Source organism: Acomys russatus, chromosome 26 (assembly GCF_903995435.1).
Source record: "Acomys russatus chromosome 26, mAcoRus1.1, whole genome shotgun sequence".
Classification (NCBI taxonomy): Eukaryota; Metazoa; Chordata; class Mammalia; order Rodentia; family Muridae; genus Acomys; species Acomys russatus.
This window is the reverse complement of record NC_067162.1, coordinates 30,254,439-30,280,990: the sequence shown is the minus strand read 5'-3', so window position 1 is coordinate 30,280,990 and position 26,552 is coordinate 30,254,439. Positions and strand designations below refer to the sequence as shown.

Sequence of the window (26,552 nt, the reverse complement as noted above, 5' to 3'; positions counted from 1 at the left end):
GGAAACACATTTTGCTTTTTTATTTTCTGTAAAACTCTGTAAATAAAATACAAAACCAAGGGATGTGGTGAGGCAAACAAGATGACCAGATGGCCAGGCCCCTGACACTATCTGTGGCAAAGGGTTTGCAGAACCAAGGCTGGGAGGCTCTTCCTTTCAGGCACTCTACCAACCCCAGGGGCAACAGAATATATTAGATTTTCACTGATAGGAGTTTGTGGGGAGAGGTGACTGGAACCAGCCCTCACCCTCCCTGCCAGTGCCTGGTGAGCCCTGAAAATGGGGGAAGGAGCACTGGGAGCTGGTGGGTGATTAGAGAGCATTCAGAATGCTGTGCTGGCCATGCTGCTGGGCCCAAAGATGCGGGGCAGAGCATCCAGGGACTCCTCCAGCCGTCGATGAGCAGACTGTCCTTCTTCTCCTACAATGAGCAGACATAAGGTCATGAGTGGCCCTGGCATCTTCCAGGTCTTCCCATCCTTAGCATTACCTCACCCTTCTCCCAGTAGCCAAGATGTCCTCAAACCCTGTTAACTCGTGTCTCCCACTTCCCAGCCTCACCACACTGCTGTAGGCTCTGCCGGGCAGCTTCCCTCACAGCTTCTGTGTCTGTTTGGCACAAGTACACCAGGGGCTCGATACCCTCAGGAGCCTATCAGGGAACAAAACATTGAGGCATGTTCAGTGTAACTAGGAAGAACAGCCCTGGAGTGAGAGTGTTAGGGAGGTTTGCAGGGAAATCACCTTGATACAGCCCAAAGCCAGGCATCCGGCCACTCGAGTCTGCACATCCTCATCCTCAAGCTGGTCCAGGAAGCACAAAAGAGCCTGAGCAAGGGTGGGATGGCAGACTTAGATCCTGGGAGCTCTTTAACCTCCCCCACCAAAGAATCCTGCCAAACTCACCCTTTCCCGGAAGACAGGACCAAGTGACAGGCTCCGAAGCTGAGTGCTGACGGCAGCCATGACTTTGTTGTTGCCATGGACCAGCAGGGAGCTTAGAGCCCGAAGCCCATCCCTTCGAAGGCGCCCCTCTGGTGCTAACCTCAGAGCTTTCAGCACAATGGCCTGGTCATCGGAGTTCAGGTTCTGTACCAGTAACACTAAAAGAAATAGCGGGGAAGGGGCCACAACAAGTTGGCAGAGCTCTTGGGGTGTCATGCTTTGTCCTCACATCTCATCATTCACACCCATGGGGCCAGTATTCTGTGGCCAGGGCCACTGCCTCACCCTCCTCTGCGGTCTCTGTCACGAAGGTATCCATGGAGGGACTGTCCAAGGCTTCTACATAACTCCAGAACTGGAAGATGGTGAGCTGCTCCCCTGGGCCTGGTTGGGGCCTCCTGGGCAGCTTCTGCCCCAGGGCGTCTTCCAGGAACTTCACACACACTGAGGAAGACAGTACCACAACCTGAGTCGGGATAGATACACGTCTCTAAGGGGGAAGAGATCGCACCCCTTCTAGCTCATGCCCAGGGACTCCTTGCTCACACTTTACTCTGAGGACAAGCATTCACTAGTTTTCTTCAGTGCTCAACTTGTAGGTCAGTATGGGCTGAAGAGGATTCCCCTAAGGGAACTGAGGAAGGAAAGAAGGGCCCACTCACCAGCCTCGGCTAAGCCTGACTGGCGCAGGGAAAGACGGGCACCGTACTGGCTGCAGAAAGTGAGGAGCACCTGCTCCACAGGGCAGATGAAGGGGCTGAGTCCCTCTGTACACTGGTCCCAAAAGGTCAGGAAGCCGGGCCGAGGGGCAGAGAACTGCACCACTGTGAGGGGTGAGGACAACCCATCAGCAGGAGGGGCAGGCACACAGACAAGAGTTGGTTAGGTGCGAACTCCAGGAGGATACCAGAGCCCAAGCCCGAGAGGTCTTTACCTTCCTGGGCAGATGTGGCAGCATTCCCCCACAGTTTGCTGCGCTCACACACTACCTCGAGCACGCGTGCCTCCCTCAGCAGCCGCTCCAGAGCCCATGCCTCCTGGCAACGCAGGGGCCCAAATGTGCCCAGTTTCTAGAGGACAGGGGTTGTCAAGTAATTTAGACCTCATGGTAAGGGTTGGGGAGGACGGAGTTAGGGGAGTACAGGTCCCAGCATGCATTGGGAGAGGCTGAAGTAGAAGGGAGGAGTATAGGAGGTATTACATTCAGTAGGCTCCAAATACCAGGACCTCGGGGCATTGGGAATGTGGAACCAAGAGGTTTAGAGGCCCAGGGATGGAGTAAAGGGCTCTTTGGGGTAAGGGGTTGAGGGAGGGGTATCATCCCCTCACCAGCAGGAGGCGGCTGCAGTGGTACAGGTGCTGGACCAAGGTAGCATCCAGGGCTGGACACCCTGTGCTTAGAGACTGCGCATTCGATGAGTCTAGTCTGTCCTCTGACACCACCTCTGGGCTGCTTATGGGCCTGAGAGAAAAATGGAATCGACCACCGGAAGAGCACACATCACCTTCTGGTCACCAATTGATTTTTATTAGGCTCCTCCCACCCAGGATGGAAGAACAATCTGCAGACACAGACAATAGGTAGAGTTCACAGAGGACTTGCGGGAGGGTGAGGCTGCAACCAGCAATGGGTAAATGTGGGGTCTTTATAGTTTGTCTGCCTTTTGCTACGCCTACTAGGACCATAGGGGCTGCCGGCCCCGTGGTGGGCGCCAGCAAGATTGCTGGCGGGATGGTCTATAAAATGTGGACTGCAGGGGACGCAGGGCTTGGGATGGAAACTTAGGAAGTCGTAAAGGGAGGAGGGACCGGGTGGGGGTCTCAGATCTGAATCGGTAAAGTCTACTCCAGGAATGAGAGCCGAGAGGCCTGGACCTCCGGGAGAGTCGGGGTCGTGATGGAGAGGGCTGATGCTGGGGGACACAGGGTACACGGGAAGGCACTGAAAGAGCTCCTTCACAGGGTGGGTCCAAGGTGAGGTCAAGGGAAAGAAGAGAGGCAGGAGGCTCGCAGGCTGATGGGGACTTGCAGGGGAGGCAGACATTGCTGAGATGAGCAGGGTGGCCAGAAACACTGGGATAGATGGAGTTAATAACATGGGCATCAAAGAAACATGAGGTATACAAGGGAAAGACACAGCTGCTGCCACAAGCCCACCCTCATGCATTCTACCTGGCCTCACCTCACGAGTTCCCATCTTGCCTTTCTCCCAAATCATCTGCTCCTCTTCTGCCTTACATTGCTTTACCTCTTCCCCTTCATCCCTGCCTGCCCCACTAAGTCCCCAGTCTTGCCTTGCCTGCCCCCCTCACCTGTCCCCAGGATCATCATTATCTTCATCTTCATCATCATTGAGGAAGCTGAAGCTCTCCAGGGCATGCTCCACAGTGATGCTAAGGCTGGAGGCCCGGCTTCGAGTCAGGCCTTGTCTCTGCTGAGATTGTAAAGGGGGGTGTCAGAACTATTGCCACCAGCTGGCAACTGTCCCTCTGCTGCCCAGCCTAGCCTCCTTACCATGAGCAGACTCTCCAGCCGAGTCACCTCCTGCTCCAGACCCTGCAGCTCAGGGAACTGGCCACGATAGTCATCCAGGGCAGCCATTAGGGTCCCCAGAGCCTCTTCAAGCCTTCTGTCCCCAGCTCCTCCAGTTGCTTTAGGGACTGGGACTTGAGCAGCTGTGGTCAGGCTAAGTTCTGAGTGTTGGGGTGCAGGGGCTATGGATGAGGGAGAAGAACTTGGGCTCTTAAGGTTTTGTTGCGAGGGATCTGGGGCAGGGCTTGTGACGGGCTTTGAATCAGAAGAAGGGGTGCAGGATGCTGTGGGGTCTACTTTAGTGTAGGGAGAGGAGGCAGGGTGACTACAGGGTAGAGGTTCGGTGCCTGGGACTGTGGGGTCTGCAGAGGAACTGGAGGTTATAGCAAGGTCTATAGAAAGGGAAGGGCTTTCAGTCGTAGAAATGGGGCTTGTAGTGGTCTGGTCTGGGCCCATAGCACTAGTGGTATGACTCGTAGTGGTATGAGTTGGCACCCTGGCCTTTTGAGTAGGGGTAGAGGTACTGTGACTGGGGCTTGGAGTAGCATTGGTGGGGCTTGGAGAAGCGTCGGTGGGGCTTGGAGTAGTGTAGGTGGTACTTACTGTGGTGTGGGTAGGGCTTGGGGTGGTGTGCATGGGGCTTGGGGTGCTATGTGTAGGGCTTGCAGTAGTGTGAGGGAGGCTTATAGTGGTGTTGGTGGGAGTTGGAGTAGTGTGAGTAGAGCTTGTGGTGGCCTGGATTAGGTCTGGAACACTGGGGATAGAGCCTGCAGAAGCGAGGGCAGAGGGCACAGGTTTGTGGGTAGAATCTGTAGTGGTCGTTAGGCATGGAACACTGTTAACAGTGCTTATAGCACTATAGGTAGGGCTCGTAGTAGTATGTGTGAGGCTTGGCAACTCAGAAGGGCCAGATTCTGTGGCTTTGTGAGCTAAGTCTAGCTGTGTAGACGACACAGGGTCTACTGATGTGGGGGCAGGGCCAGTTGTACTGAGGGTGGGTCTTGTGGCAGAAAGGCCAGTGTCTACAATAGGAGGAACACTACTTAAATGTTCCGTGTGCGTGGAATCTGGATGTGCAAGTGGGCTAGGTCCTGGGGTTAGGCTTTCTGAGCCCACAGCTTCCACAGACTCAGTCAAGGCAGCATCCACACTGGCCTCACTGATGTGGCTGAGAGTCCGGCTATAAGGGGTATGTCCATTGACCAGGGCTGGGGTGACAGCTGACTCTTCATCCATGGAGCCAGAGGTGAGGGTCTCTGGCCTTCGGAAGGCCACTTGGATGGGCAGGGGCTCAGGCTGTTGGACCAGAGGCTTGGGAGTTGATGTGTGGCGAGCCGTGCCTGAGAGCTGTGGGCTGGATGAGTCATCTGAAGATTCAGATGACAGGGACCACGCTGTCCCGTTCTCTAGCTCCTCCTGCCGCCGTAACATGTTCTAAGAGAAAAGTACACTTCAGGGTCGCATCGGTAAGGCCTGGGGAGATGCTAAGACCTGCGGCCTGAACTCTGACTCACATAGAAGGCCTGCTCCCGAAGTGACGGTGTGTCTGGTGGGCTCTGGCTATATGTAGAAAAGCGCTTGGTGACGGTGGAAGCCTTGTTGACTGTAGAAGCGGCGGAGGGCTGGTCATCCTTGTCAAAGGGACTGCGAAGGGAAAAGGACGTTAGCCGTGCCACGACCTTCCTTTGCTCTGCCCTAAGCCCTTCGTGCCCACCAACCTCCATATGACTTCCAGGCTGAGCTTGATGGTGCCAAGGTCATTGATGTCCACAGCCACAACCTGGGGCAGGGCAGCAAACAGGTCCTTGGTCTCACAGGAGACACTGCCCACAACTACATGGTTAGCCAGGCCCTTCAGTTCTGTCACCTGTAACCAAGAGTGCATGGAGGGGTCATGTGAGTGCAGGGGCTTTAGGGCATTCAGAAACCTGAATTTGCATAGAGGTTTTAAGATAGTCGCGGGGTCATGAGGCCAGGTAGATTACTTGAGGATGAGTGTTTTAGGGACCATAGGGCCATGGAGGCAGTCTGGAAACACGAGCGTCATAGAAGTCCATGTGTGTGTCATTGGAATTAGAGGGCCACAGTCTCACGGGAGTTCAGGAAATCAAATATCCACAAGGTCCAAATACCATGAGAAGGTCTCAGTATTGAAATCATGAGGCATAGGAGTTAGAGATACTGTTTTCAAGGCCCACATAAGGAGTGTTACAGGGTTTATAGAGATCACAGAGTCACATTTACAGGGCCCTAGAGCGATGAGAGACCACAGGATAACAGGTTCACGGGGACAGGGTTTCTCTGTGTAACAGTCCTAGCTATCCTGGACTCGCTTTTGTAGACCAGGCTGGCCTCGAATTCACAGGGATCCACCTGCCTCTGCCTCCCAAGTGCTGGGATTAAAGGTGTGTGCTACTACGCCCGGCTCAAGCTGTCTTATGGATCTGATCAGAGAAAATCACCTTGATAGACAGGAATTCCGTGAGTAGAGGAAGAAAGATGGTTTCCTCACTGTCCCACACCTGCTTTCCACTACTCTCGATTCGGCCTCGTAATTTCCAGCGCTGACGGCCGTATTTCATGCAGATCTGGGGGAGACATGCAGGGTGTGTGTGAAGCAGCTCTTGGGACTGTAACCCTTCCATCCCCAGCTTTCTTCTCATGTACAGCCTCATACCTCGTACTGATCGCCCACACACAGCCTGGCGAAGCCAGCCAGCCCTGAGCACAAAAGGAGAAGATGAGCCATGCTGAGGGCCTTAAGCATCCCCACTCCTGCCTCTCTCCTGCCTCTACAACTCAGTACCTTTCATCCGGAGATGAAACTCGCCCAGCTGCGCCTCCAGCTCATTCTCCAAAAGACACATGCTCTGGGAGGAAGGGGTAAGAATGTGAGCGAATGAAGAACTGGTTTCCTCTCACCAGCCCACACCTTGTGCCTCTGCCACAATGGTCCTCATCTCTCACCTCTGTGTACTCTCGATGCCCTCGAGTGGCCTCGGCCAGACTGTCTCGGGCCTCTCGACTGCCTGGGGACCCCGTGCTGTAGGCACGGACCATATTGTAGGCACCATCCCGGAGACGCCGCTGGACACAGTATGCTTCATACAGCTCATCGATCTGGGAAGGTGACGATAAGGACAGCAGGAGGGGACTGAGCCTCGCCACCAGTGTAGCCCTTGGTGGACCTTCCCCATTCCCTATGATAGCCACACCCACACCCCACTCTGCGTGCACGCTGAACAAGTACCTTGCTGGCGTGGAATTCCAGTCGTCGAAGAAAACGTTCAATGGACTTGACTTGCTAAGGGAGAATTGAGTCAGAAAGAGCCCAAGTCCCAGGACCGCCCTTTCCCTATGAGCCAACTCCCAGTACTATCCTATATACATATACTTACCTTGTCCAAGTCATACAGGAAGCCCTACAGAGGGAGATAAAAAGAGACACTTAGAAAGCATGAGGAGAGCCCCAGGAAGGTAACTGCCCATGCAGCTATTCCTCAGGATTCAACAGACACGTTTTCTCCTTCCTTTGACAGCCCTCTCCTGTCACTCTCCTGGGCCACTGCAATATAATCTCTTGCTGCCATGAGTAAGGCCTGAACTCTCCCACTGTAAACTTTTGTAAGGCACTACGTCTCAAGCATAAAGTGCACTCCAAAGAAGCTGGGATAGAAACTCCTACCAACTCACCCCGGGACCCAGCCGGATATACCCAAGGTTGCTTTGCCCTGCCCCTACGCTACAGACATTGGTCCAGGGCATCTCCTATCATTACTCACTAGGCGGGAATTCCTCTTGGACTCCTTTATCTGGCCCTGGAGCTTCTCCTGCTCCTGCTGGTGCACTTCCAAGTAGGCCCTGGGGGAGAGGCAAACGACAAGAGTCAACTTATCCAGCTGACAGGGGGCTGGGGCAAGGCTGGAGATTCGGCCTTGCAGAGAGAATCTTAGGTGGAGTCCTCGGACACTGTATAAGGAGGGTGTTGCTTACGTCAGTCCCCGCTTAAGGGCAGTGTACACCAGGTCCAGCCTCTCTGGCTGTGGCACCTTGGGGGCTGGGTGGGCCACAGAAAACATCCTCGACACTCGGGAGAGCACTAGGGGCTTCCGTGGGGGCCCTGGCGGGCTAAAGACGGTGAAGTTCCTGAAGAAGAGACTGCTTTTAGAAAGGAGTCAGCAAGAATCCCCAGAACCCTCACTACATACCCAGTCCCAACCCCATCTAACTCTCTCAACCCCAATAAACCCCTTGTCGCGTACCTGGGCCCGCGCTCGTGGCTGCCGAGGACGCCTGCGAAGGACTGGCTCCTACTGACCCGGGCGCTGAGCAGGCGGCGCTGCGGCCGCACCGACAGGGACATCATGGAATGAGTCCGCGCGGGGCTCCCTGAGGGTGGCGGGGGTATGTGTCTAGCACCAATCGGGTCCCTGAAGAAGCCCCCTTCCCGTGGCAGGGTCCCAGAGCTGGATCAGGCCCTCCCTGGTCGCCAGGTACAGCTGCCCTAGTGGGTTCCATCTAGCCTTGGCAGACTTAGCCTCATTGGCCCCCGTGCTAATGACAGGGCAGTGGCTGGAGACTCGGCCTCGGACTCAGCGTGGCCTCCGCTCGGCCCCTACTTCCTGCGGAGGTGCGGGCTCCGCCTGTCGCGGGGCAGGAAGGGGGTGTCGCGCGGGGACCCTCCTCCAGCTGGGAAGGAGCAGGAAAGGGGCGGGGCGCACAAAGAATGTGCGGAAGCGCCTGTTTACCCGGGGGCGGGGCGGCATCCCCAGCCCTTCCCCGGACCGCCCCCCCCCCCCACAAGTGGACTGAGAACTCGGGTACCACCACCCCGGTAGGCCGTGGGAGGTCATGGGGCAGGACACGGGTTCAGATCTTAGTAGAGCTGAGAGACAGCCTTGGCCGGTACAGGTTTGGCCCTTAACCCACTGCCCAATGTAAACAGTGCCCCCAACTCACACCGACTAACAGACGCCTAGACGCCAGCGTCCTCCGGGCTAGGCGGCCGGGGATTCCCAGAGCGGGGAGCAGTGCACAGAGAAGTGCCCCGCCTCCCTCCACTTTGCTATAGACCTGACTTGGAAACGGAGCCATGGACGCACGCTTCTCCTGCCCTTAGAGGGAAGGAGTCCACGGCCGAACCCCCGCCCCAACCAACTCCCAACGAAACACACGCCCTAGGCCCCCAGAATCCCGTCTGCATCCCTTGTGGCCATCTCTGGAGACCTCACAGCTCCAAGCCGAGTCCTACCTTTCTTTTTGGAGTTCATAGTAGGTTCCGGATGGCCCCCGACCCGCGCTCACCCACTGTGTCCCGCTTGAGCGGGGCTTTTTGTACCAGCCCCGCTGGACTCCAAGCTCAATGCCAGCGGCTCTGGCCCCGGTTTCGGCTGCTCTCTGCGCCTCCCGCCCGCCCAGTTCCTGCCTCCTGACTCAGCCCGCCGGGATGGGGCGGGACTGGTCTCCCGGACTAGGGGGGCACCTGACCTTGGTCTGCTGCAAGGGGTGACTAGGGGCTTTCCTCCGGAGTGGGCTGACACAGGGTTTGGGGTCAGGGGTGCCTGTGAAGAAGCTGAACACTAGAATGAATATGGAAAGGCAGAATGAAGAGACGATGGGGTTCAGTAATAGAAAGGTATGCAAGGGGCTAGAGAGGTGAGCAGCCACATGGCAGCTCACAGCTTTCTGTAACTCCATCCTCACACAGACACAGAAACTTATATGTAGACATGCATCCAGGCAAAACACCAATACACATAAAAATTAAAAGTGTTCAAAGTCTCTGTTGACCAAAAACAAAACAAAACAACAACAAAAACAGACAGGTGATGGTGGTGCACGCCTTTAATCCCAACACTTGGGAGCCAGAGACAGGTAGATTCCTATGAGACCAGCATGGTATATAGAGCAAGTTCCAGGACAGCCAGAGCTACACAGAGAAACCCTGTGCCGAAGGAGGAGGAGGAAGAAAGAAAGAAAGAAAGAAAGAAAGAAAGAAAGAAAGAAAGAAAGAAAGAGGCTTCTGAGAAAGATTCAACATAGAAAGGCTGGGTTCTATGTGTGTGAAGGGGAAAGGGGTGGGGGGTGAATGCAGGGATTGCGCTAACAGATGACGCTGGATAGTAAGGATTCTGAAAAAGCTGAGAAGAGAGGGGAGCTGAAGGGGTGGGGAGCAAGACGTGCTGCTCCAAGACACGGAGGAGAGCTGGGGGCAAAGAATCTCAAGGGCCTTTACATCCACAAAGGCTCAGGTCCTACTACCGAGCCAGGACCTCCCCTTATAGTGGAAGCTAGGATGAAGAGGGACCCGGGCGCTCTCCTCAAGTCCTGAGTTCCCTTGGTACTGACTTTCTTTTTCTTTTGGGTTTTTTTTTTTTTTTTTTTTTTGAGACAGGATCTCTCTGTGTTAGCCTTGGCTGTCCTGGACTTGCTATGTAGGCCACCCTGGCCTCGAACTCACAGCGATCCGTCTATCTTTGCCTCCCGAGTGCTGGGATTAAAGACGTGCACCAGGTACTGACTTTCTTGATCCCAACACCTCTTGCTTGAATATCCTTTGTCCACATCCAGCATGAATTGTGTTCTTGTGGACTGCCCACCTAATACGAGCCTTTCTGCATCTTTCTGCTCCCCTGCCCTTATTATCTGCTCTGGAATGCCCTTATCCTAAACCACAGCCCTGTCAGTTTTTCTCCATCACCACTACAGCATCTGCTTGTTGCCTGAGACTGCTGGTGCCCTGAGCCCACAACTCAGATACTGAGCCACACACTGAATGACAGCATGTGCCAGTCCACTGGAGATACAACCCAGAATTTCACAGACAATGCTGTGCCCACAGATCACAGTCCGCCTCTGCTTGCTTTCTCTTCTGCTCCCTCCCACCTTCCCTCCTCTACCCTCTCTGTACACCCTCATCCTAGCCTGCATCCACGGCCACACTTCCATCTCTTGCCTCCTGTTAGTGTCCACAGCACCCTATTCTTCTGTCTTCCCTAGCAGAAACCAACCCTGGCAAACCAACTCCCTGTCCTTGCAGCTCCTTCACTCAAGCCTGGCTGGAGCCCAGAGGTCTTGGCACAGCAGCCTGGTTGGAATCACAGTACAATCCTCAAACACAGGTAGTTCTCACTTCCTACCTGGGAAATTCTCTGTGTGGCTCTAATCTTTCTCTCCCTTCTCAGAGAAGACAGATGTCTGACTCCCTCTTCAACTCACCAGTAAATTCAAGTCACTCTCACATTAAAAGTAAAAACAAAAACTGGGTTTGCGGTGGCGCACACCTGTAGTCCCAGCACTCAGAGAGGCAGAGGCAGGTAGATATCTGTGAGTTCGAGGCCACCCTGGTCCACAAAAATGAGTCCAGGACAGCCAAGAGTACACAGAAAGACCCTGTCTCAGGAGAAAAAAAAAAAAAAAAAGAGAAGAAAACAAGTCTGAAAATTATCCAAATGCCCATCAATAATAACAAAATCACTGTGTGATTAAAATAATGAAAAATAAACACATGCAGTAATATGAGCAAATCTTAGAGGTATATCAAGGAGTAAGGAGACATATATGATTCCCTTTATAATGAGGCTCAAAAACAAGCATGAAAGTATCTGGGCATGGTGGCCCAACCCCCGTATCCCATCATTCAGAAGGCAGAGGCAGAAGGATCAGAAGTTCATGGCTAGCCCAGGCTACACGAGGCCCTGTCTCAAAAAACAAACCAGAACAACAACAAACATACAAAACCAACTTATGGTGGCAGAAGTCAGATTAGTAATTGTCCTTGATTGTTTCTGTCAACTTGATACAAGCCTAGACATACCTGGGAAGAGAGAATCTTAACTGAGAGAACATCTCTCTCCGTCAGATTGGGCTGTAGGCAATACGTTTTTGTTTGGTTGGTTTTGTTTTTGTTTTGTTTCAGGATCTAGCTGTGTAGCTTTGCTTGGCTGGCCTGAAACTTGCTGTGCAGATCAGGCTAACCTTGAATTCATAGAGATCTACCTGCCTCTGCCTCCCGAGTGCTGGGATTAAAGGTAGATGCCACTATAACTGGCTCTGCATTTTCTTTTTTCTTTCTTTCTTTCTTTCTTTTTTTTTTTCTTTTTTCTGGTTTTTCAAGACAGGGTCTCTCTGTGGTAGCCTTGGCTGTCCTGGACTCACTTTGTATGCCACCCTGGCCTCAAACTCACAGTGATCTGCCTGCGTCTGCCTCCTGAGTGGTGCGAGTAAAGGTTGTGTGTCACCACGGCCAGCCATATTTTCTTGATTGATGGTGTATGTGGGAGAGCCCAACTCAACTGGGGGTAGTGTTGTTACCCCCGGGCAAGTGGTCCTGGGGTATATAAGAAAGCAAACTGAAAACAGGGTTGCCATGAGTTCAAGGCCAGCCTGGTCTACAAAGTGAGTCCAGGACAGCCAAGGCTAACACAGAGAAACCCTGTCTCAAAGAAAAAAGAAAAAAGAAAAAGAAAGCACACTGAGCAAGCCATGAGCAGCATTCTTCCATGGCTTATGTTTCAGTTCCTGCCTCCAGGTTTCTACCCTACTTGAGTTCCTGCCCCAACTTCCCTGAGTGATGAACTGTTACCTGGAAGCAGAAAATGAAATAAACCCTTTCCTCCCCAGGTTGCTTTTGGTCATGGTGTTTTGTTACAATAATGAAACGCTGCGTGAGGAAGTATTATCCTCAGGCTGTAACTGGAAGTAGGCAGAAGGGGTCTCCTGAAGGGTTAGCAACCTTCTACTTCCTGATCATAGATAGGTACGCTCCATGCAGCACAGAGCACATTCAGGACAGACGTGTGTGTGTGTGTGTGTGTGTGTGTGTGTGTGTGTGTGTGTGTTTAGGAGTGATGGAGTCTTAGCTATAGGCTCCTAAGCTAACCTCAAAATTCTTTTTTTTTTTTTTTTTTTTTTTGGTTTTTCGAGACAGGGTTTCTCTATGTAGCCTTGGCCATCCTGGACTCACTTTGTAGACCAGGCTGGCCTCGAACTCACAGCGATCTGCCTGCCTCTGCCTCCCGAGTGCTGGGATTAAAGGCATGCGCCACCACGCCCGGCTAACCTCAAAATTCTTTAGGCTCAAACAATATTGCTGCCTTAGCTTTCTGAGACGCTTGGGTCTTAGGTGTATGTCATGGTACCTAGCTACTTCCTGCATGCATGAGATTTTATTATACAGTTGGAATGAAGTAAAATAACTACAGGGAGTCTACGATGTAGTTCCGTGAAGCATATTCTTAGTATGTTCAAAGCTTTGGATTCATTCCCTGGGCATGCAGAAACACACACACACACACACACACACACACACACACACACACACACACACGCACGCACACACAGTGAATGGATAAATATAGGGGGGGAAATGCCTCCCTGTGTGTCCGTGTCCTGCATCTTGCTCTAGCTACCTCAGTGCTCTGCTCCTTCTGAGTCAAGTTTCTGGAAAAAATGGTCTGCTTCCATTTCCTCACCACACCCACCTACTCCTCTTCCCATGTTGGCCGGCTTTCTGCACCCACCCCTCCTGTCTCCTGTCTTGACAAGGTCAACAATGACCTCTCTCTGTTGCTGAATCAACTCACTATCTAATGTCTAGTCCTTATCCTGCTTGATCTCAATAAAGTATTGACTTCCTTCCCTTAAATTTCAAGAAGCAACATACTTCTGTTTTTCTACCTCCCTCCCTAGCCACACGTTCTCTTTTCCCACAGAGGACCTGTTTCTGTTTTCATCCCCACATGGATTTTGTTGCCTCAGTTCTTGGGCTCTGTACCTCTCTGTCAGCATCCTTATCTATTGTCAGCCAAACCACTCTTGTATCAGGCCTGCTTATCCAACTCCCCCCCCCAGATGTCTCCCCACAAACTAACTGACAATGTGCAGTGGCCTGCAAAGGGAGATGAGCTGAGTCTAAAGCCACTGGACTGAAATGGCTACATTTCCAGTATTTATTTATTTAGTTAGTTAGTTTTCGAGACAGGGTTTCTCTGTGTAGCCCTGGCTGTCCTGGACTCACTTTGTAGACCAGGCTGGCCTCGAACTCTCAGCGATCCACCTGCCTCTGCCTCCCGAGTGCTGGGATAAAAGGTGTGCGCCACCACGCCTGGCTTACATTTTTCCAGTCTTAACCATTCCATGACAGTCTTATTATCTATATCCCAGTCATTCAGAACAGAAACTGGGAGTCACCCCCCGGTGCTGCTGTGAGTTTCACCCCACCTCCACCCAATCACCCACTCTTAGCGGGTCTAGCTTTTAGATGTCTCTGGATCCAGTGTTACATAGCGGAACAGACTTATTAATCCCATCTACCTGGGAGGCTGAGGCAGAAGGATCAAAAGTTCAGGGATTCCTGAACTACAAAGTGAGTTCAAGACCAGCCTGGCTAACTTACAAAGAGTCTGTCACAAAATTCAAAAAATAAAACTAAAGTCTCTAGAATCTGCACCTTCACATCAGGTCTAAGCTGTTAGCGACTCTACCCTGGAATCTCACAGCAGCCTCCTAGTAGACTCCCTGTGGTCCCTCAATCAGCCGTTTGTATTTACCAACAACAGTCTTGAAAACTCTCGTCACCAATGCCAAAACAAACAAACAAACAAAAAAAACATCATATATATATTTTTTTAAGTGTTTCTTTTTTGGTTGTTCAAGACAGGGTCTCTCTGTATAGCCTTGGCTGTCCTGGACTCACTTTGTAGACCAGGCTGGCCGCGAACTCACAGCGATTGCACTGGCTCTGCCTCCCGAGTGCTGGGATTAAAGGCGTGCACCACCACAGCCGGTGATATCCCTTTTTAAAGGGATGTTTACTGAATTATGCTGAACAACGATCATTTAATTCCAGCAAAGACTAGGTAAGTCCTTTTCTTTCTGTCTGTCTTTCTTCTTCTTCTTCTTCTTCTTCTTCTTCTTCTTCTTCTTCTTCTTCTTCTTCTTCTTCTTCTTTTTAAGTTTTTGGAGACAGGGTTTCTCTGTGTGTTGCCCTGGCTCCCTGGAATCACTCTGTAGACCAGGCTGGCCTCGCCTGAGAGCCAGGATTAAAGCCATAGGTAAGTCTTCTTAGGCCTGCTTCACAGCCGAGGTCACCTGGCTGTATATGACCTTGGGTAGGACACTTAAGCTTTCGGCCTTCAGATCTAATGAGGATGATAACCACAGCCACTGCCGGAAGCATGAAGTGAGACACCTCCATCTACAGGGAGCGTTCAGGGGAGGGAGACGGCCGAGTAGTACACAGCAAATGCTAGCTGCTGTGTTACTAATGAATACTAGCTTATCCAGATCCAAGCCTGGGCTTTCAGATCCCAGACTCTGAATGTTTCAAATCTCTCTCTCTTCACAGCTACCTGCTGCCCTAAGAATAAAGAAGTATGCTTCCTTCCCAGGCCTCTGTCTTCCTCTCTAGTAACTGTAACCTCTCCTGCCACACTCAAGGCTCTTAGCATCTGAGCAGCAAAACTCATCCCTTTCTGCTAGTGAGTGTGAGTGTGTGAGTGCATCTGTGTGTGTGTGTGTGTGTGAGAGAGAGAGAGAGAGAGAGAGAGAGAGAGAGAGAGAGAGAGAGATATCAAACTAAGAACCTTAGGCAAGCATTCTACCACTGAGACACATTCCCAGCCCCCTCTTCTCACTACTCCTAGCCTCATTACCGCCTTCGCTTTTCTTCTGTCCCCCTAACTTCTTTTTGCAGGAAGCCCGCCAGGGGTTGGTTCCCCCTTTTTTGGCGCCTCTATGGCTTCCTCTCTCTGATCCTCAAGACCACATAGCTAGTTGTAGCTCTTTTCCGGGGGTTATCTTCCCGCCAGTCTATGCTCTCTGGGTCTTGGGGCCACAGTTTCTCTGTGTTTCTCTCTTGCTTGCCTTCTACTGTAATTTCCTGGGCCCTCCCCCACTACCTGAGCACCCGGGAGATGAAGGAAGGAGGGAACTGAGTGAAGAGGCTGGGGTGCCCAGTTTTTGGAACAGGATCCTGGCCTGCTAAGTCATAGAACACAAGTCTGGGTCCCCTATACTACCTAAGATTCTCCTTTTCCTGGGCCGGGTGTGGTGGCGCACGCCTTTAATCCCAGCACTCGGGAGGCAGAGGCAGGCAGATCGCTATGAGTTCGAGGCCAGCCCGGTCTATAAAGCAACTCCAGGACAGCCAAGGATACACTGAGAAACCCTGTCTCGAAAAACCTAAAAAAAATAAAAATTAAAAAAAATTTTTTAAAGATTCTCCTTTTCCTTTTCCATCATGGTACCATATGCGTGGGCTGGGGGCTGCTCCCTGGAACAGAAGAAGGATGGAGGTATCCTAGGATTCTGCTGTGACGAGTAACTGTTGATAACACCAACCACGACGGTGACCGCCGCTTAAATGGCCAGGGAGAATGTACATCTGACTGGTCATTTCTGGGGGAGGCAGGATCTCTCCTGTTGGTGTGGATGGAGAGGGCTAACAGCTCCATCTTCACCCCTAACCAGGAGCTAAGGGAGAGGAACTATCTCAGCCGGTGGATGCTGGCTGCTAAGACACAGAAGTCTCTGCTCCTGCCAACTCTGCCCAATAGCTCCAGAGTGCCAAGACGGAAAGTCCGACCTACAATACTGTCCATCTAACGCAGTGGTCGATCACGCTAGCCACAGCCTTTCCAAGTCTCTGGGTCCAGCCCGACTCAGCTGTAGGGCCACAGTAGACTGAGGTAAACAGAAGTTATAAATAACCCAGGCAAAAGAGTGGCTGCAAGGGAGGAGAGGGGTCTCGCGCAGAAGCCTGTCCCTGTCTCCATGGCAACTGCCCCAAACCTAGCTGCTGACGTCATCTGGCAGCCGCCAACCAGAACTGGTAATGAAGAGGGGAGGGGGCCTTGCAGTGGCCTAGGACCCCCCACCCCCACCCCACCCCGGAACCGGGTGGAGACAGCTTGGTGGCCTCACTTCCTGCCAGCCTCCTCCCTGGTCAGCTGGTCACATTCCCTGTCCCGCCGCGTTCTGAGAGCTGGACGGCCTCCCTCGGCTAGGTCTGGCTAAGACGCCAGTCCCAGCGGTGGCAGATTGGGAACGCTCTGACTCACCCTCACTCTCCTCGCCTGCTTTTCCACCTAGGCAGAACCTAGTCCAATGCCTTGTGTGCTCCCCCCACCTACCCACCCAAACCCAGGCCCCGGGACTGCTCATCTCGCTCTGTTGCCCACAGGACCCAGGACCGTGTGGGAGGTAGAGCCTTGTCCAGCTGTAGTGTTATGTAGCTCTATTACGGGTTTTCTCCCTCCCCACCCCCACTGTCAATACTAGGAAGGTGGATGGTGCAGAGGCAAAGATTCAGATCGGATTCTTGCTTCACCCCCAACCCAGCTGTGTGACCTTGAGAATGTTAACTTCTCTGGCTCAGTACGTACATCTGCCAGACAGTCATACGCCTCCTCAGAAGGCTGCATTCAGCTGAATGCTGCGGATCTAAGACGCGCACCGCCACACAGATGGTGGCCTGGGCACCGTTATTATTATATTAGATTGCACACAGGAGAGACCAGCCTGCATACACATCAGAACTGATTTGGTAAGGGAGGTCAGACTCAGGCTTAACTCGGGATAGGGATAGGAGGACCGAGGGTGTTGAAGTTGACTTCTCCGGGGCTCTAACCCTAGTGAACAAACCCCTTCCCCAAACCAGTTTTACAGGATGCTCCGTTCTGACTGTTTGCTGAGTCCCCATAACCGCTTCCATCTCCAGGGACAGGGTCTGGTCGCCGGCCGCTGCCAGTACGACCTCCAGCTTCAGGTTTGATTTGGGTGGAGTGTATGGCCTCGGCAGGCTCAGTCACCTCAGGCCTGGCCCCAAAGCAGCTTAGATCGACCAGGGCCAGGAAGACTAGCTCATTTAGGAGGTCCTCCTGCACCCCGTACCCCCTTCCCAGTCCCAGATCAGCAGAGGGTAACGCAGGTTCGGGGAGAAAGCCAATCCCAGGCCCAGATAGGCGCCTCAGGCTCGCCCTCAGGCCTGCCCACCGCGGAGCCCCGGGGCACGGCCGCCGCGGCCTGGCTAGGGAAGGGAAGGAGGAGGCGGCGGGCGCGGCAGACTCCGAGGCCGTGGCTTTTGAAGGGTGAAGCGTTCTCCGCGCCCGGGGAGGAGATGGGGGTGTGGGGGAGGAAAGACACCGCGCGATCCGGGTCGCGAGAACGGGATGAGGCGGGACCGGTTTCGGGTCCGGGAGCCGACCGGCGCCGCGGGTGCGGGAGGCACGGGATCCACACCGCCCGCCCCCTCTCCCAGACATGGCCTTCGGAAACGGCGCGGACACTCACATGGTTGTGCTGGGCTGCAAGGACCTCGCGCTGTCGGTGCTCTCGGCGTTGCCTGGCCTGCTCGCGCCGCAGCTGCTGCTGTCGCCGCGGCAGGCGCCTGCCCCTCCCTCCGTCCCGCCGCCCCGCCCCGCCGGGCCCCACCTCCTGCGCTCCCCCTACTCCCCCGGGCTCCCGCACCCCTAAGGGGCGCCCACAGCTCGCTCCGCCTTCACGGGTAACCCGGCAGAATGGTCTGCCTAGGGTGTCAGCCAGCTTGTGGGAGGGGAGACCTTGGGGAACGAAGGCGTCTGAGGGAACTGGGCGGCTTCCTGGGAACAACTGCAGACCTTAAAACAGGGGTAGGGGGCGCTCGGGAATCCCTCCTACTTGCCTCTTACCCAGATCTCTGGAGCTCTAAAAACCTCAGGCCCCCTTCCTGTCACCATAAATAGGTTCTTGGAACTGATACTGAGAGTTGGGGTGGTTGGAGAAAATGATTAGGGTCTGGAAAGGCTTTGATAAGGGAGGCTAACATCCCACACTTTCTGGGTTGAAGCCCTGCCCCTCATCCCTCCCCACCTTTTCAGCCGGCTTCAGTTTCCTGCTGTAGGGTCAGACAATCTCTACTGACATTATCTAGCTAACAAATCAGGGCTCATAGCCAAGCCATGCATGCATTCACCACCACTCACTGGGTACTGTTTTCTGAGGAGTTACAGATTTTGCTACTGGAATATAAGTGGCTGACCTGGTAAGATCTGGTAAGGCATACCAGGAACACACTTTGGCTATGGGGGTCAAAGCCAAGAAGTGGGTTATTGTGGAATAGAGAGCTTACCTGACACACACACACCCGGGGGTGGGGGTGGGGCCAACAGGCTGACTCCAATACCCTCCCCCTCCCACTAATCAGATGGTACTAGCTCTTTCCAACCCCATGTCCCTGATCCTCCACCTTTGGCTTCCTTGTTTCCTGACTTCTGCAGCACTTCATCTTTAGAAGAAGGTCAGGCATACTCCCGAGTGGTTTGATGTATTTTAAGAGGTCCCTGGATTTCTGACCCTGGTCCTGAGGGTTGTTTTCAACAACCCAGTATGGTAGGACTCTTGGGATACCAACGACCCACGCTTTTACCAGAGACACCTTCAGCCCTTTTCAGTTTTCCAGCTCTCCAACTCTCCAGGTTTCGCCCAAAACTCTTGCCCTGGATGGATGCCATTGTGAACGCACCACCCCCTTTCCAGTTTTTTTTTTAAGACATGGTCTCACTATGTATCCCTAGCTGTTCTACTGTTCTAGAATGTGCTCTGTAGACCAAGCTGGCCTTGAACTCAAAAAGATCCGCTTGCCTCTGCTTCCCAAGTGCTGGGATTAAAGGCATGTACCACCAGCACCTGGCTCTTCTTTTTATTTATTTTTAAATTTTTCTGTGCATTAGTGTTTTACCTGCAAGTATGTCTGTGTGAGGGTGTTATTAGTTACAATTGTGAGCTGCCCTGTGGGTGCTAGGAATTGAACCCAGGTCCTCTGGGAGAGCAGCTAATGCTCTTAACCAGATCCCTTCTCTGGTTCTTATGATTACCTAACCAGGTACTTCGTCCTTAACCTTGTAAAGCACCACTTCTGCCCAAGCACACACATCTGTGGCCAGGGGTTGAGCCTCTCTTGAACTCTCAAAGCTGGCATCTCTAGGTCTCTGGCTAACTCTAAAGTCGCCCCTTCAACAAGACATTCTTCAAGTGCCTTCTCTGCAGGCGGCCTCCTGTCTTGACTCTGTCAAGCTCTGACCAAGTCCTTTCATGAGTTGCACCAGGACGAGGTCGCGAGGTAGCCACGTGGACGTAGAGGCACTGTGTGTGAGATTGAGGGACCTGACTGTGGTCTCTGAGTATTTTAGGTCAGAGGTCATCATTGTCCTGGCTCATAGTGGGAGTTGAAAGACTATTTATTGAATGAGTAAGTGAATGAGCAAGAATCAGTATCTGCTCTGCCATCCCTCCCTCCCTTCCCTTCTTGTCTTGTCTCCCCCCCCACCCCCCTTTCTCTTCTGGAGATCAGATCTAGGACCTTCTACATGCTAGACAAGTGCTCTTCTACTGAGCTGCATTGTCTTCGGTCCACTGAGACGGTCTTGTTACATAGCCTAGGCTGGTCTCAAACTCACACTCTTCCTGCTTCTGCCTCCCGAGTGCTGGCACTGAGGGTACGTGCCACTCCCCCTGGTTCCTAGTCCCTCCAGGTTCTTTAACATGCATTCTCTCCTCTGCTCCCCCTGCCCCCGATTCCCAGTGCTCTGTCTTAGGCAGCATGCTGGTTGCTGCCGTGACAATGGCATAGAGCTGTCCCTGTGCCATCACTTGGCTAATCAAAGGTACTTTCTGAGAAATTCTTTCAAAGACTGAAGGCATGCAATTCCACATTGAGAAACCCTCTCCCTCTCCAGTACTCTGAGTAGAACCCATGGCTGGGTACTTGCTAGGCAGCCAGTCTACCGCTGAGCTTTATTCTCAACCTGAAAAATCCCCACATAAAAAAAAGAGAGAAAGGTTTGCCAGGCTCGGTAACCTTTGAGAGGCAAAGGCAGGCAGATCTCTGTGAGTTCAAGGCCAGCCTGGTCTACATATCAGGTTCTAGGCCAGCCAAAGCTGCATTGTGAGACCCTTTCTCTAAATAAATAAGATTAAGAAAAAAATTATTTTTTATGTGTATCAATTGCGTTCTTTTTTTTTTTTTTTTTTTTTTTTTTTTTTGGTTTTTCGAGACAGGGTTCCTCTGTGTAGCCTTGGCCATCCTGGACTCATTTTGTAGACCAGGCTGGCCTCGAACTCACAGCGATCCGCCTGCCTCTGCCTCTCGAGTGCTGGGATTAAAGGCGTGCGCCACCACGCCCGGCTCTTTCTTTTTTTTTTTTTTTTTTTTTTTTTTTAAGGTTTTTCAAGACAAGGTTTCTCTGTGTAGCCTTGGCAGTCCTAGACTCGCTTTGTAGACCAGGCTGGCCTCGAACTCACAGCGACCCACCTGCCTGTGCCTCCTGAGCCCTGGGATTAAAAGCCTGTGTCACCACACCCAGCTCTCTTTTTGGTTTTTACGAGACAGAGTTTCTCTGTATAGCCTTGGCTGACCAGGACTTGTTTTGTAGACCAGGCTGGCCTCGAACTCACAGCGATCCGCCTGCCTCTGCCTCCTGTGTATTGTTCTTGTCTACAGCCAAGTGACCACCAGGGACCGACTGGACTTCAGTGATCAGAGGGCACATCTCGATTCCCAAGAGACCCTGAAGGAAGGGCAGCATCTGAGGGCCATGGAATGCTAGAGAACTGCCAGGCCTCTCCCCAGATACTAGCAAGCAAGCTTTAGAAGGATGCAGCAGAGACTCGTGCCAGAGGAGACACCTGAAGCTAAGAGAAGGCCACAATTTTCCAGGCCACGTGGTTAGGAAGGGCTGGGTCTGAGTTCCAGACTGGCTCCCTGAGTCATAGTCAGTTTCGCTCTGCCTGATTGAGGCATCAGTTGCCGAGCACATCTTCTGCCAGGCACTGGCCTTCAAGCTGAAGCTCAGCAAGGAAACATGCACACTTCTAACCTGGAAAAGCTCACATTCTTGGAGGGGTAGAGTGAGGCCTGAGAAAAATCCCTTTAGCAGAATCTGAGGGTGGCAGGGGCCCTCGTGCATGGTGCTACCTGCTCCACTTTGGCAATGTATGCATTCAAGTTAAAACAAAACAAAACAACAACAAAGAGAAAAAGAAAGGAAAGAAAGACAGACAGAGGCTTCCCTCACAAGCCCCCACAGGTTATAACTTCTGTTTTGTTTTGTTTTTCAAGACAGGGTTTCTCTTTGTAGCCTTGGCTTTCCTGGACTTGCTTTGTAGATGAGGCTGGCCTCGAACTCACAGCGATCCACTTGCCTCTGCCTCCCAAGTGCTGGAATTAAAGGCGTGTGCCACCACTCCCAGCTAGGTTATAACTCTTAGAAAAACAACTTCCCCTTGCTTTCTGGGAAGAAATAAAATAGAAGGCCCCACCACCACCACCACTGTGCTTTGGTGATATCATTCATTTACTGGCCAGATATTTATCAAGCTTTCAGGAAACATCCAAGACCATAACCATCCATCTTTCAGGGACCAGAGTTAAGGTCACCACCTTGTCCCTGAGGCAACCTGTTCAGATCTTTGAGATTTCCCACTTCCTGCCTCACCAAAATAAAGAACGTTTATCTGTGAGATTGTGTGGCATGTGTATACATGTGTATGTGTACATGTGTGTGCATGTATGTGTTTATGTATGTGTGTATATATGAGTATGTGAGGGAACACGTGTGTGCTTGTGTGTGCATGTTGTGTGAATGTATGTGTGCATGTGTATGTGTGTATACATGAGTGTGGGTGGGTGGGTGTGCTTGTGTATAAGTGTGTGTATGTGTGCATGTATATATGTGTGGAAGTATGTATGTGTAAGTGTGTGTGCCTGTGTGTATGTGTGTGTGTGTATGTATGTATGAGTGTGTGTGTGTGTGAATGTACAGGTAAGTGGGAGTTGTTAGGAAAGGGTACTCAGTGTGACATGGTGCTGGAGATTCCTTGGCAGGTGAAGACCATGTCTTCAAGGCTCATGTGAGGTAGGATAGCAGCAGGGCTAAAGGACAACAAAAGCCCACCATGCCTGGAGAACTATGCATGCATTAGTGAAGGGACTAACTATGAGGGGCCTTAGGCACTAAGTGAAGGGCAAGGCTTTATCCTTAGAGTAATGACAGTCTTGGCTTTAAGCTGGCAGATTCTAGAGTCATATCATATCTGTGCTTTGCAGTAGGGTATGTGTCACAACGACCTTGCCACCATTTCTGGGTGAGCTAATACTGGCATGGGTATAGTTAGGGCAATGGAAAAGAAGAGTGGGAGAAATTCAAGAAACATTTGGGAGGCAAAGCTTGATGCTTCAAGGGCACTGGTGAGAGGGGAGCATCCTAGATGATGCAAGGGCCTTGGGCCTTGGAGTTTCCTCATTGAGGTGGGGAGGCCTGGAGAATCGACTTAGGACCATGACATCGTTAGTCTGGGCAGGCAGCATCTGAAGGGGACTTTCCACAAGGCAGCTGGACATGTGGGTAGAGGAAAGAGGGGTCTAGGCTAGAGACAGCTTTTGCAAGAGACAATGGTCAATATGTCAATGAGATGTCTAGTGAAGGATAAAACACGCCAGTAAAGCGGTCTACAAGAGACCTTCAGTGTATGGTGGTGATAGAAGGGGGCTCAGAGGGACTCAGTCTGGGGCTGTTATGCCCTTACCCACATTCGTGCATCCTTTGGACACCTCCAGCCCCTCTTACTTGGAGGGTGGGATTAGTTATTTCTTTTTTTTTTTTTTTCTTTCCTTTTTCTTTTTTTCCAGACAGGGTCTCTCTGTGTAGCCTTGGCTAGCTTAGACTCACTTTGTAGACCAGGCTGGCCTCGAACTCACAGAGATCTGCCTGCCTCTGCCTCCCGAGGGATTAGTTTTTTTAAGACAGAGTTTCACTCTGTACCCCTGGCTGACCTGGAACTCATTCTGTGAATCAAGTTGCCCTCAAGCTCACAGACACAGGCCTGCCTCTGCTGGGACTAAAGGCCACCAGCACCACCTGGCATTAGATCTTACTTTTTATCATGCAGGTCAAAGGTGATGGGCCAAGGATACTCCCCATATACAAGTTCAAGCTTTACAATTACCACCTTGTGGTTCTTGGTGCAACTTCTTTCTGGTGCTTTGACTATGCCTACCCATTTACTCTCTCAAGTTTCACCTTGAGGGCTGGACATATAGCTCATTGGTAGAGCACTTGTCTAGCATGTACAAGGTCGTATACAAGGTTCCATCCCCTGCACCATTAAAAGAACGTGATTTAGTGGGGCATGGTGGTCCACACCTTTTATGCCAACACTTGAGAGCCAGAGGTAGGCGAACCTATGTGAGTTTGAGGCCAACCTGGTCTACAGAGTGAGTTCCAGGACAGCTAAAGCCACAAGGAGAGACCTTGTCTCAAAACAACTAGAAGAAAAAAAAAAAAGTAATTTGAGAAGGCACGCCATCTCACTAATAAACAACAAATAAACAATGAGATATCTTTTTCCTCCCTTCAAATTGGCTTGTGGGTTTCAGAGTAATGCTGTCAGTATTACCGGAATGTCAAGTACAAGCCTTGTTTCCCCGCTCCCTGTTAACCCCCTTTGGAAAATGTACCCCAATGAAATAGTTGTTCAAACAGGAAAAGATCTGTGCCTGAAAATGCCAATTACTCAGTTATTTAATGGAGCTGAACAGATGATGTAGTGCTTCAGTGAGGGGAGGCTGAAGGAGGTGACAAATGCCTGTAGCCCGTAGTCTGTGGCCAGTGGGAAGGGTAAGTCAGAATAGAGTCAGGACTGGGTGGCAAGTGAGAATTATGTATCGTTTAATATGTTGAGGGTTTTGGGTTCCTCAACACAACAAGCACAGCGGGGTGGAGAAAGCTCTAGAACAACCCATATCTGCATCCATTGCCCACGAGAGCTGTCCACACCTCCCTGTGCCAGTAGACCACTATGTCCCGGAGTTGTAATTTCTCTTGATTGAATTTCCCTATTTGTATTTACTGATACCACAAAAGGTTTCAGTAAGCTTGGCACTGCTTTGAAAATTAAGGTGGCCATTTCTTATTTGGACAGCTCCAGGCTGGCTTCTGCACTAGGAGGTATAAGTTTCTAGGCTGGCCAAGCAGGCCACCTTTCCTGGGAACTCACCCAGCACAGCCAGCTGTGTCTCTGTTCTGCTCCTCGATGGTCCAGTTTCAAGCCTCCAGAGGGAGCAGTGAGCCGGGCCCAGCTGGTTTGGTTTGGGTAAGGGGTGGGGTGACTGTGTCTCTCTGGAGTTGGGCTGGGCGTCCTTCCTTCCTTCCTGACTCCTTTCTCCTAAGGGACAAGTGGGAGGAATGTCCTTGCCTCTCCCAGGTCATGGGATGAGCTTTCCCCCTAGGATCCCTGTAGGCCTGGCCTATGTAAAGGCTAGGGAGTGTGGCACACAGCTGTTTCTCTGTGCATCCTACTGTTAGAAATCATCTGAAAGAGACGTAGCAGGGAGAGCTTGGTGGAGGTGGGGAGTGTCCTAGACACCAGGCATCTGGCAATCCGGTCCTACCCTAGACTCTGGTTTACCAGTGAGGATTTTCAAACGGACCCCTGCCCTGTCAGAGTTGGCCTTTTGGTGCCACCATGTGGGAAGTATCCACAACACAGTTTCAAACATCCACACCAGGGGTGCCCCATCAACTGAATCCTGTCTCCAAGTGAGCCTCTACCTGTACCACCCTGCCCTTAATTATCTACCGGAAACCTCTGCCTAGCCCTAGGGTCCTTGGTTTTCCTGAGTTAGTCCAGTCTTCACAGGGTGGATTGTCTCTATAGTTTGGACCCTGCCCCTCCTCACTTTCTTACTGGTCCCTCATCTCTCACCAGTTCTCCTCCAGAAAGACCTAAGTCCTGCCAGACTGAGCTTCGTGTTCCCTGAGTGCATTGTCCCTACTCTCTATCTCTCTATGTCACTACAGGTGGTCTATGCATCTGAGTGCTTTTTCTGCTTTCTTTTACCTGACTCATACCTGCTTACCCATTAGGTCTCAGCTGGATGCCAGTGTCTTTTGGATAGTTCTTATGGACTCCAGGCTTGGTCAGGAATCTTTTGTTTGCCCTCAAGATGTCCTAAATTTGTTTCCTCTATCACTACACTTGTCGGCGTGTTCTTACACAGAGTACCCTATTCCAGGGCCATATCTAGGCTGAGTCGCCTGACTGTCCAATTACCTATGCCCAGAAGACCCAGACACTAAAAACCATTATATCCTAGGGATGGGAAAGCCATAATTTAAAAGAAAGAAAGAAAAAAAGAAAAGAAAAGAAAAAATTTTAGCTGGGCGTGGTGGCCTACGATTGCAGAGGCAGGTGGATCTCTGTGAGTTCAAGGCCAGCCTGGTGTACAAAGCAAGTCTAGGACAGCCAGGGCTGTTATACAGAGAAACCCTGTCTCAAAAAACAGAGGGAGAGAGAGAGAGAGAGAGAGAGAGAGAGAGAGAGAGAGAGAGAGAGAGAGAGAGAGAGAGAACGCCATGCTTGCTGTTCATCACAGTAAACCTGTGGCCAAGTTGAGCTGAGACCTAAGACTTACCTTCCTCTCTTGGGCTTCTTTGCTCCCCAAGATGCCATTGTGAACTGAGTTAGGATCCTTGAAGGCCTGATAAGACTTGACAGGAAGAGAATTGTTCTAGGCGCTCTTGTCCCTATGGGACAGCAGCCATCAGCTCAGACTGATTAGAACCCAGAGAACTGTCCCAGGACACCACAGGAGTTGGTATACAGTGACCACAGGTCACCACATCTGATGAGATCTTAGTGAGACTCCCTTCGCCTTCAGGGCTATGCAGTGGGAGTGCTGGCCACACGTCATTCAGGGAGGGCCGGAATTCCTAAAGGGTGCTGGTGGCAGCAGTTAAGGCCCCCAGGTTAATTATTTCTACCGTCATACAGAAGGGAATGTGCTGAGTGGGACCTCCCCCACTCAGCCTTGGCCTTGAAGGGCACTGATCTCCCAGACCTATTCTCTGCCTGCCAGACTGGAGTGTAAGGTCATCTCGGTATTCTCTCTGGCCTCTGAACCATCACTGACTTCCAGTACCATGAGAGCTCTCCTCTGAGAATGCATGGTCCCACCTTAGTATTTTTGTTTTTTTCCCCAAGATAGGGTGTCTCTGTGTAGCCCTGGTGTCCTGGACTTTGCTTTGTAGATCAGACAA

At 51.8% G+C, this 26,552-nt stretch overlaps 1 protein-coding gene across 3 annotated transcripts; it reads right to left on the bottom strand.

Annotated features, from left to right (window-relative positions):
- Ripor1 (RHO family interacting cell polarization regulator 1) lies at nt 1-26,157 on the bottom strand. 3 transcript variants are annotated; one of them, XM_051168614.1, is made up of 22 exons: nt 25,928-26,157; nt 7,740-7,866; nt 7,471-7,623; nt 7,260-7,338; nt 6,876-6,899; nt 6,728-6,781; nt 6,445-6,597; nt 6,284-6,347; nt 6,155-6,198; nt 5,940-6,065; nt 5,196-5,344; nt 4,992-5,121; nt 3,460-4,911; nt 3,258-3,379; nt 2,275-2,407; nt 1,880-2,015; nt 1,608-1,769; nt 1,231-1,389; nt 907-1,103; nt 745-828; nt 562-652; nt 1-421 (listed from the first exon to the last, which is right to left on the bottom strand). In XM_051168614.1, the coding sequence occupies exons 2-22, from the start codon at nt 7,841-7,843 to the stop codon at nt 324-326; spliced, it is 3,714 nt and encodes a 1,237-aa protein (XP_051024571.1). In that variant the 5' UTR covers nt 7,844-7,866; nt 25,928-26,157; the 3' UTR covers nt 1-323. The 3 variants fall into 3 exon arrangements, with proteins under 3 accessions (XP_051024571.1, XP_051024570.1, XP_051024569.1); XM_051168613.1 differs by lacking the exon at nt 25,928-26,157 and adding an exon at nt 17,770-17,871; XM_051168612.1 differs by lacking the exon at nt 25,928-26,157 and adding an exon at nt 8,729-8,964.
- Nucleotides 26,158-26,552: the final 395 nt, after the last annotated feature.